Genomic DNA, 10172 nt, shown 5'->3' on the forward strand with positions numbered 1-10172 from the left:
TTTTTTTTTTTTTTAAGTTAGAAGGCTCTACAAAAATGCTAGCACTGGTTCTCACACAGTGCTGGATTTTGGTTGATGTTAATTCCTTTTCTTTGTGCTGCTTATATTTTCCAGATGTTTTACAACGTGTTTTTATTAACTTTAAACTTTTTTTAAGGGGTATCTCTTAGGCATGTAGTAAGAAAATATATTTCTGACTTTGTGGATAATTTTACAAGAGAAAGTAGTAGATTTTATAGTTTATTGTGGTGCTTGCTTCAGCAGCACATGTACTAAACTGGAATAATAGATTAGCACGGCCCCTGCACAAGGATGACATACACATTCATGACGCATTCCGTATTTTAAAAATATATAGTTTATTGTGTTATTTAGCTTCTCCCAAAAGACTAGGAGATGTATATTTTCAAACACATTATAAAAACTGTACTAAAAATATTGTACTGTTCGGCCAGGCGCAGTGGCTCATGCCGGTAATCTCAGCACTTTGGGAGGCCGAGGTGGGCAGATCACGAGGTCAAGAGATCAAGATCATCCTGGCTAACATGGTGAAACCCTGTCTCTACTAAAAATACAAAAACTTTGCTGGGCATGGTGGCACGTGCCTGTAGTCTCAGCTACCTGGGAGGCTGAGGCAGGAGAATTGCTTAAACCCGGGAGGCATAGGTTGCAGTGAGCTGAGATCGTGCCATTGCACTCCAGCCTGGGCGATAGAGCCAGACTCCATCTCAAAAAAAAAAAAAAAAAAAAAAATTGTACTGTACTGTTCAATAGTTTCTTTTTTTTTTTTTCTTTTTTTTTTTTTTGAGACGGAGTCTCGCTCTGTCGCCCAGGCGGGAGTGCTGTGGCTGGATCTCAGCTCACTGCAAGCTCTGCCTTCCAGGTTCACGCCATTCTCCTGCCTCAGCCTCCTGAGTAGCTGGGACTACAGGCGCCCGCCACCTCGCCCGGCTAGTTTTTTGTATTTTTTAGTAGAGACGGGGTTTCACTGTGTTAGCCAGGATGGTCTCGATCTCCTGACCTCGTGATCCACCCGTCTCGGCCTCCCAGAGTGCTGGGATTACAGGCTTGAGCCACCACGCCCGGCCAATAGTTTCTATTAATAATCTCATAAACCAGTCATTTTTCATGTTTGGCCTTGCCAAAGGGAGAATTACACTAAGCAAACAAAAAAAAAAAAAAAATGAAGACCACAGAAAACAAACATATTTTCTTATTTTGTGTGTTTAAAAAAAGAAAGGTAAACCTAACAGCAATACTAGAAGGATGAAAAGAGAACTTACTCGCAATTAGCAAGCATGGACAAGGATGCATCCATCTTCTCTATAGGGGGAATCTGGGCATAAAGTTTTATCTCTTTGGCTTCAGATGGCCTCTGGCCAGTTTTCTCTTCCTATGAGAAAAATACATTTGGAAGAAATAACCCATGATTGTAATGTGGAACCAAAAGAGGCCAGAATTTCCCAAGGCTTTTCCATGTTTATTTCAAAACAATTGCTAGAATTTAGCAAACTGCTTAATAATTCTTTACCATTAGCTTATTGAAAACATTTACCTACTGACCCTGATAATCAGATTTATATGTGGCTGAATCAGATAACTATTAGGTCCCTACCAAATGAAAATGAGGAGAAAATTTTAAAAAAACTTTTATTTTTGTGGTATTTAAAATTTGAAAAGGACACAAACAAATGCAAAGATATCCCATATTCGTGGATCAGAAGAATTAATATAACTAAAATGACCATACTTCCCAATGCAAGCTACAGATTCAATGTAATTCCTATCAAAATACCAATGTCATTTTTCACAGAAATAGAAAAAAGTCCTAAAATTTATATGGAACCAAAAAAGAACACAAATAGCCAAAACAATCCTGAGCGAAAATAACAAAATTGGATGTTATCAGACTACCTGATTTCAAAATATATTATAAGGTGAACACAACCCAAACAGTACGGTATTGGTATAAAAGCAGATACATAGACCAACAGAATGGAATGGAGAATCCAGAAATAAGTCCATGTATTTACAGCCAACTAATTTTTGACAAAGGCACCAAGAACATACATTGGGAAAAGGATACCCTCTTCAATAAATGGTGCTGGAAAAACTGGATATCCAAATGCAGATGAATGAAACTGGACCCCTTTCTCTCACCATATGCAAAAATCGACCATGATGAATTAAAAACTTAAAGGTAAGACTCAAAACTATAAAGCCACTAGAAGAAAATACAGGGAAAACACTTCAGGACATTGATCTAGGAGAAGATTTTATGGCTAAGTCCTCAAAAGCACAGGCAACAAATACAAAAATAAACAATGGAACTAAAACTAAAAAGCTTCCGGGCAGGCGTGGTGGTGCATGCCTGTAACCCCAGCACTTCGAGAGGCCAAGATGGGTGGATCACCTGAGATCAGGAGTTTAAGAACAGCCTGGCTGACATGGTGAAACACCATCTCTACTAAAAACACAAAAAAGTAGCCGGGCGTGGTGGTGAGTGCCTGTAATCCCAGCTACTTGGGAGGCTGAGGCAGGAGAATTGCTTGAACCTGGGAGGCAGAGGTTGCAGTGAGCTGAGATGATGCCATTGCACTCCATCCTGGGCAACAAAGCGAGACTCCATCTCAAAACATAAAAATAAAAATAAAAAGCTTCTGCACAGCAGAGGAAACAATCAACAGAGTGAAGAGAAAACCTGCTAAATGGGAGAAAATATTTGCAAACTATTCATCTGACAAGGGAACTCAACACAATAGTAAAATGACAAACAGGCACAGTGGCTCATGCCTGTAATACCAGCAATTTGGGAGGCCAAAGAAGGAGGATTGCTTGAGCCCAAGAGTTGGAAACCAGCCTGAACAACGCAGCAAGACCTCATTTCTACAAATAATTTAAAAACAGCCAGATGTGGTGGCACACACCACATCTTGGTGATGTGCCAATACTTTATAGTATTGGGAGGTAGAGGCTGAGGTGAGAGGATCACTTGAGCTCACTGCACTGCAGCCTCGGGGGACAGAGACTCTGTCCCCAGAAAAACAAACTAACTAACCAAACAAAACTAGAAGCTCAGGAGCCATTTCCTTTGCTTTCCTATGTTTTTTATAACCCACTGCAGTGTAAGACACACAAAACTCCTTTCAAAAATTTAAATCACCACATGTCAATAATAGAAAACAGGCTGGGCACAATGGCTCATGCCTATAATCCTAGCACTTTGGGAGGTTGAGTTGGAGGATCACTTGAGCTCAGGAGTTTGAGACCAGCCTGGGCAATATAGTGAGACCCCATCTTTACTTTAACAAAATTAAATTAAAAGAAAAATAAAATATATTTAATAATAATGATAGAAAATATAAAATCAGTTGTAAGATCTAATACACATCCAATCAGTGTTTATTTTTATGTCATATATTTGTAGGTTAGAGGAGGAGAAACTGACACCTAGTAGATCCTCAATAAATGTTGTGTGAATCAATGAAAAAGTGAGATTGATGTCTTTGAATAATCTTCAAATCAAAAATGCATGGGCCAGGCACAGTGGCTCACGCCTGTAATCCCAGCACCATGGGAGGCTGAGGCAAGGGGATCACTTGGGCTCAGGAGTTCAAGACCAGCCTGGGCAACATAATGAGACTCTGTCTCTACAACAACAGCAACAACAACAAATTAGCCAAGGGTGGTAATGCACACCTGTACTCCTAGCTACTCAGGTGTTTGAGCCTAGGACACTGAGGCTGCAGTGAGCTATGATTGTGACACTGCACTCCAGCCTGGGTGACAGAGCGAGACACTGTCTCAAAAAAAAAAAAAAAAAGTAAAAAATGTATGGCCACAATGTAATCTAGAAATAGACTCTACCAGCCAAAACAAAAAAAACACTAGTTATTGTAAGTAAAATAAAGTCTCAAAATCCAATTCAAGGAAAATGAAATCTGGTACTAAGTCTACTCTATATTCTTTTCTTTCTTAAGATTTTTCATTAAATATTTAACCAAACAGAAATAAATTATAAAAATACATTTAAAGTAAATGAGAAATTTATAAGCACTAAAACAAGAATTCAAGTATTTCATTATTTTATCGACTTTTGTCTATTTTCCCCAGACACCAACACTTCTGAAAGCCTTTTTATTCAAAGCCTATTTACAAAAGCAAAAGGTACATTATTATGCAAAAAAACTACACTAGATCTTAGTCAAAAGGCCAAGAATCAAAGCAAAAAAACTAGTGATAACATAGACAAGTTTATGGGCATAGAAATTCAGAAGCCATCTCTGTACTCTATGGAAATTATGTCTACAATGCTGAATTCTAACTGTTCAAACCGTATAGAATGTTATATAATACTGAAAATATAATTTATATATAATGCATGTTTTTTACAATGTAGTTTCCTTTCTAGTATTGCTACTTGAGTATTTTTATTCAGTGTTTTCTTTTCAGTTGCCTATGCATGATTTACATTGTCCACATTGATTGCCTCTATACTAACCTCCACGAGGCTAAAACCACCTTCTAAAGCCTAGATAATTCACAACCCATATGACTCCAGCATATGAAAATGATACGTAGCTTAGTGATGATACAGTTGAAAAAGAAAATGTATTAACACAGAAATTCCAGCAATTTTATAGCAATAGGTAAAATCGGCTTTTCCATATTTAAATCGTCCAGTGGTCAGATTTTTTTAATTGAAATTTTTATTACAATATTTGAAGTTTGCCCAGTTCCCCCAAGCGTAGCATTTTATGACTACAGTATAACTATAGTATTGCTATTTATACAATCCACTGATTTTATTCTGATTTTTCCAAGTTTGCTTGTGCTCATGTGCATGTATGACTGTGTGTTTGTATGTGTGTATTAAGTTTTTTGTTGTTTTTTTTTTTTCTTTTTTTTTGAGACAGAGTCTTGCTTTGTCACCCAGGCTGGAGTGCGGTGGCGCGATCTCGGCTCACTGCAAACTCTGTCTCCTGGGTTCACGCCATTCTCCTGCCTCAGCCTCTGGAGTAACTGGGACTACAGGCGCCCGCCACCGCGCTCGGCTAATTTTTTGTATTTTTTTTTTTTTTAGTAGAGACGGGGTTTCACCGTGTTAGCCAGGATGGTCTCGATCTCCTGACCTCGTGATCCGCTCACCTCAGCCTCCCAAAGTGCTGGAATTACAAGCGTGAGCCACCACGCCCGGCCGTATGTGTATATTAAGTTTTACACAATTTTATCATCTGTGTAGGTTCATGCATCCACCACCATAGTCAAGATAGCTGAATAGTTCCAATACCAAAAGGATCCTTTGTATTAAATAGCTGGATTTGAATAACTATCTAACATTTTTCTTTGTACAGTTTCTAAAAGGAGGAAAAACTCATGTACTCACCCATCTCGCTAAGGCTTCTTTGATTGTTGTTGCTTTTGCCTTTAAAAAAAAAAAAAAAGAAAGAAAAGAAAAAAAGTTGTTTGTATGTATGTATGTATGTATTTTGAAACATAATCTTGCTCTGTCGCCCAAGCTGGAGTGCCATGGTGTGATCTCCGCTCACCACAACCTCTGCCTCCTGGGTTCAAGCAATTCTCCTGCCTCAGCCTCCCAAGTAGCTGGGACTACAGGTGCGCACCACCATGCTTGACTAATTTTTTGTATTTTTAGTAGAGATGGGATTTCACCATGTTGGCCAGGCTGGTCTCGAGCTCCTGACGTCATGATCTGCCCTCCTCCCTGCCCTCCCCTGCCTCGGCCTCCCAAAGTGCTGGGATTACAGGCGTGAGACACTGCGCCTGGCCCCAAGTTGTCTTTATTGGTGTAATTTGTTGATACACTTTTCAAGCAATCACTATTAGCCTTGGCTTCTACCATTAAAAGGATTTCTTTCTTTGAGATTTTATATGCAAAGAAGATGTTTTAATTTCCTGAAATCAGAATAATTTAAATATCATTGAAAAAAAATAAGGAAATCATTATGTAACACCCATACACTTCACTCCCACTTGGTTTACAAAAAATATGTAGCTTTCAATATCTGATATTAAAATACATCTTATTTCACTGATTCTAAGGATCTACATCTTTCTTACATTTTAATATTGAAATTTGGATATATCTTATACTCAGGAACAATTTATAATTGCTGTGGGCAGGTGGCAGTGGTGAAATTTTAAAAAAATATTAACCACTTTATTTCTTATCATATATTCCTTTTTATGTTTGCAAAGGATGAGGATAAAGGATAGGATAAAAAATCTGTATGTCTACATACATTTAAAAGAACTCTATCAATAAGTACAAAATAAAAATTTTAAATATTTAAAGTATTTGTCATAGTTCAGTTCAAACCATTTTTTTCTTAGTAAAACATAAAATAATGTTGCACCTTATAATTAATAGCAGCTTAGATTCAATTTAATATATTTAAAACTCTAAAGGTACCCAACGGAAGATATCCTTAATGAATTATTGCTGGTGCTCTTTTTTTAAAAAAGAACCCCAAAGAATAACAAAAGAAAAGTTTTTAAACTATGTGAACAAATGTGAACCTGAAAGAGTCAATTCTTCAAGACGAATCCTGAGTAGTTAATTGGGCCTAAATTTAAAACAGGGCCTAAGCTAGGCACAGTGTCTCACACCTATAATCCCAGCACTTTGGGAGGCCAAGGTGGGAGGATCACCTGAGGCCAGGAGTTCAATACCAACCTGGGCAACATACAGAGACTCCACCTCTACAAAACAAAATTAAAAAAAAAAATTAGTCTGGCACGGTGGTGCATGCCTATAGTCCTAGCTACTTGGGAGGCTGAGGTGGGATGATCAATTGAACCCAACAGTTCAAGGTTACAGTGAGGTATGATCGCACCACCACATTCCAGCCTGGGCAACAGGGCAAGCCTGTCTCGGAAAAAATTAAATTAGATTAAATCAAATTAATTAGAGTCAAGCAGCCATTTGCTTACTAGAGGTCATACGCATATTCTGAGTTCCCCCAAAAAACACACCTCTGTTCAACTTTGGGACTTCCAGAGTTCATATGAACTAACCAATCAGAACTCACCTGAATCAACCAATCAGTTCACTTGCCTCAACCAATCAAGGCCCAGCTGTATCAACGAACCAGAACTGAATGAGTTTGAATCCTTCATTTGCATAAACAGAGCTGATTGAGAAGGTGGGAACTTTGGCTATAAAATTCAAGCCCTCCCTTTGTTCTCTGGAACACACCTTCCTTCTACACCTAAGGCTGCATGTAGCCATATGTAAACTGTTCATTGAAACAAGGTCTCTTCCCTCTGTTTTCCTTTTGAGAGAATTTTTGTTCACAAACATATACCATTATGTCTAGAAAGTAAAGACATACTAATAAGTAACCCTTGGGTTAAAAAGAAAATGATAAAAGAATAAAAGAAAAAAAGTCAAAATTTGGGGAATATAACACTAAGAAGGAAACTTACAGATTCAAATACACTTGTCAGAAAATAAGAGATAGAAAACAAATGAGCTAGGCGTTCACACATTTGGCAAAGTACATCATTACAAACCCAAAGAAGGTAGAAGGAAATACAAAGGAAAAAGTCAGTGGAAAACAGAATGGGGGGATAAAATAGCTAACAAAACTAAAAGTTGGTTCTTAAATCCCTGGCAAGCCTGATTGAGCAAAAAAGAGGGCAATATAAATTGAAAATATAGAATGAGTCAGGCATGGTGGTTCATGCCTGTAATCCCAGCGCTTTGGGAGGCTGAAGTGGGAGGACTGCTTGAGCCCAGGAGTTCAAGACCAGCCTGGGCAAGGCAGTGAGACTTTGTCTCTACAAAAAATAAAAATTAGGGCGTGGTGGCACTGGGCAAGGTGGTGCATGACTGTGGTGCCAGCTACTTGGGAGGCTGAGGTGGGAAGATCACTTGACCCAGGGAGGGAGGCTTCAGTGAGCCAAGATCACACCACTACACTCCATCCTGGGCAACAGAGCAAGACCCTGTCTCAAAAAATATATATAACCTGGACAACATACAACATAGCAAGACCCTGTCTCTACAAAAAACACAAATATTAGTCAGGCATAGTGGCAGGCACCGGCAGTTCCAGCTACTAGGGGGCTGGGGAACTGGGCAGGGGCTAAGCCGGGAGGATCACTTGAGCCTGGGAGGTCAGGGCTGCATGAACCTAAATGGTGCCACTGCACTCCAGCCTGGGTGACAAAGCGAGATCTTGTCTCAAAAAACAAACAAACAAAAACCACACACATACAGAAAAAGAGACAGAATACAGAGAAATAACTACAGACACCACAGAGACTTTAAAAATAAAATATCATTGCTGGGCACAGTGGCTCATGCTTGTAATCCCAGCACTTTGGGAGGCTGAGGCGGGTAGATCACTTGAGGTCAGGAGTTTGAGACCAGGCTGGCCAACATTGGGAAACCCCATCTCTACAAAAAATACAAAAATTAGCTGGGCATGGTGGTGTGCACCTGTAGTCCCAGCTACTTGGGTGGCTGAGGCAGAAGAAGTGTTTAAACCCAGGAGGTGGAGGTTGCAGTGAGCCGAGACTGCGCAATTGCATTCCAGCCTGAGCGACTGAGCAAGACTCCATCTCCAAAATAAAAAATAAATATCATAAGCAAACATATGGCAATAAGGTTTAAAACCTAGACAAGGTATGCATTTCTATAAAAAACATAAAAGTGTCAAAACTGTCATAAGAATCAAGAAAATTTGAATAGACCAACACTATTTAAAATATTAAAATGATAGATTTACCCTTATCCTCCTCCCCTAATACAGCAAGCCTAGACACTTCTGCAAGTGAGTTCTACTAAGCTTTCAAGGGTATTCCCTGTAACAAGTTGTTTCAGAAACCAGAAAAAGAGGGAAAGCTGCCAACTTATTTTAAGAGGCTAGTATAACCTTGATGCCATAAGCACATAAGGAGCCCAATTTACTTTTCAACATGGATTTGAAAATCCTAGATACAATATTATATCTTCAGGCTGGGCATGGTGGCTTATGCCTGCAGTCCCAGCACTAGGGAAAGCCAAGGCTGGAGGATCGCTTGAGGCCAGGAGTTTGAGACCAGCCTAGACAACACAGCAAGACCCCATCTCTACAAAAAGAAAAAGAAATAGAAAAATTAGATTGTCAAAGTCAATGGTATTTATTGAACCGTGATCAAGAATAATTATCCTGAGAGTACAAGGAACACAACAAAAGAATCTATAAATATAACTAATTAATGGATTAGAGGGGAAAGTCACATTTATTTCAATAAGCATAGAAAAAGTACTTGATAAAGTTCTACATCTGATGTTAAAAGCTCTTAGCAGCTGGTTTGGTGACACATGCCTGTAGTCCCAGCTACTCAGGAGGCTGAGGCAGAAGGATTGCTGGAGCCCCATAATTGAAGGCCAGTCTAGGCAATATAGTAAGACCCCAGCTCTTTAAAAAATAAAATAAAAGTTCTCAGCTAAAAATTAAAGGGAAATTGCCTGGCTAGCCACAGTGACTCAAACCTGTAATCCCAGGACTTTGGGAGGCTGAGGTGGGAGGATTCCTTGAGGTCAGGAGTTTGAGACCAGCCTGGACACCATAGCAAGATTCCCGTCTCCAAAAATAAAATAAAAAATAAATAAAAAGGGAAATTCCTTACTTGATAAAAGCTATATACCAAAACTCCATAACAAACACCATACTTAATGGAGAAATTCATTTATTTCAGCAAATATTAATTGTCTATTATCTACCAAGCATTCCTCTATGTGTTTAGGATATATCAATGAACAAAACAGAGATCCCTGCCTTCATGGAGCTTACATCTATTAGAAGGAGCAGATGATAAAAATATATACAGTTGGCCCTCCATATCCTCAGGTTCCACATCTGCAGATTCTACCCACCACGGATAGAAAACATGTGAAAAAAATCCACTAAAAAGCAACAATAACAACAATAAAAAATAATACAAATTGTAAAAACAATGGCCAGGTGCAGTGGCTCATGCCTGTAATCCTAGTATTTTGGGAAGCTGAGGTCAGAGTATCATTTAAGGCCAAGAGTTGAAACCAGCCTGGACAATATAGTGACACCCCATCTCTACAAAAAATAAAAATAAAAAAATTAGCCAGGCATAGTGGCATGTACCTATAGTCCTAGGTACTCAGGAGGCTGAGGCAGGGGGAC

At 39.0% G+C, this 10172-nt stretch overlaps 1 protein-coding gene and 1 pseudogene across 2 annotated transcripts in view; one reads left to right on the forward strand and one right to left on the reverse strand.

Moving 5' to 3' along the window:
- DNAL1 (dynein axonemal light chain 1) overlaps positions 1-10172 on the reverse strand; it is a 59681-nt gene that overhangs the window by 32293 nt on the left and 17216 nt on the right. Inside the window, exons 4-5 of one of the 2 annotated variants that reach the window (XM_023183443.2) lie at positions 5387-5425; positions 1284-1393 (exon numbers count right to left, since the gene is read on the reverse strand). In XM_023183443.2, the coding sequence (XP_023039211.1) occupies positions 1284-1393; positions 5387-5425 (149 nt within the window). The remainder of the gene's footprint in view (positions 1-1283; positions 1394-5386; positions 5426-10172) is intronic. The other variant, XM_023183453.2, reaches the window with a different exon arrangement.
- LOC111521724 lies at positions 249-347 on the forward strand (annotated as a pseudogene).

This window comes from Piliocolobus tephrosceles, chromosome 6 (assembly GCF_002776525.5).
Source record: "Piliocolobus tephrosceles isolate RC106 chromosome 6, ASM277652v3, whole genome shotgun sequence".
NCBI classification, from domain to species: domain Eukaryota; kingdom Metazoa; phylum Chordata; class Mammalia; order Primates; family Cercopithecidae; genus Piliocolobus; species Piliocolobus tephrosceles.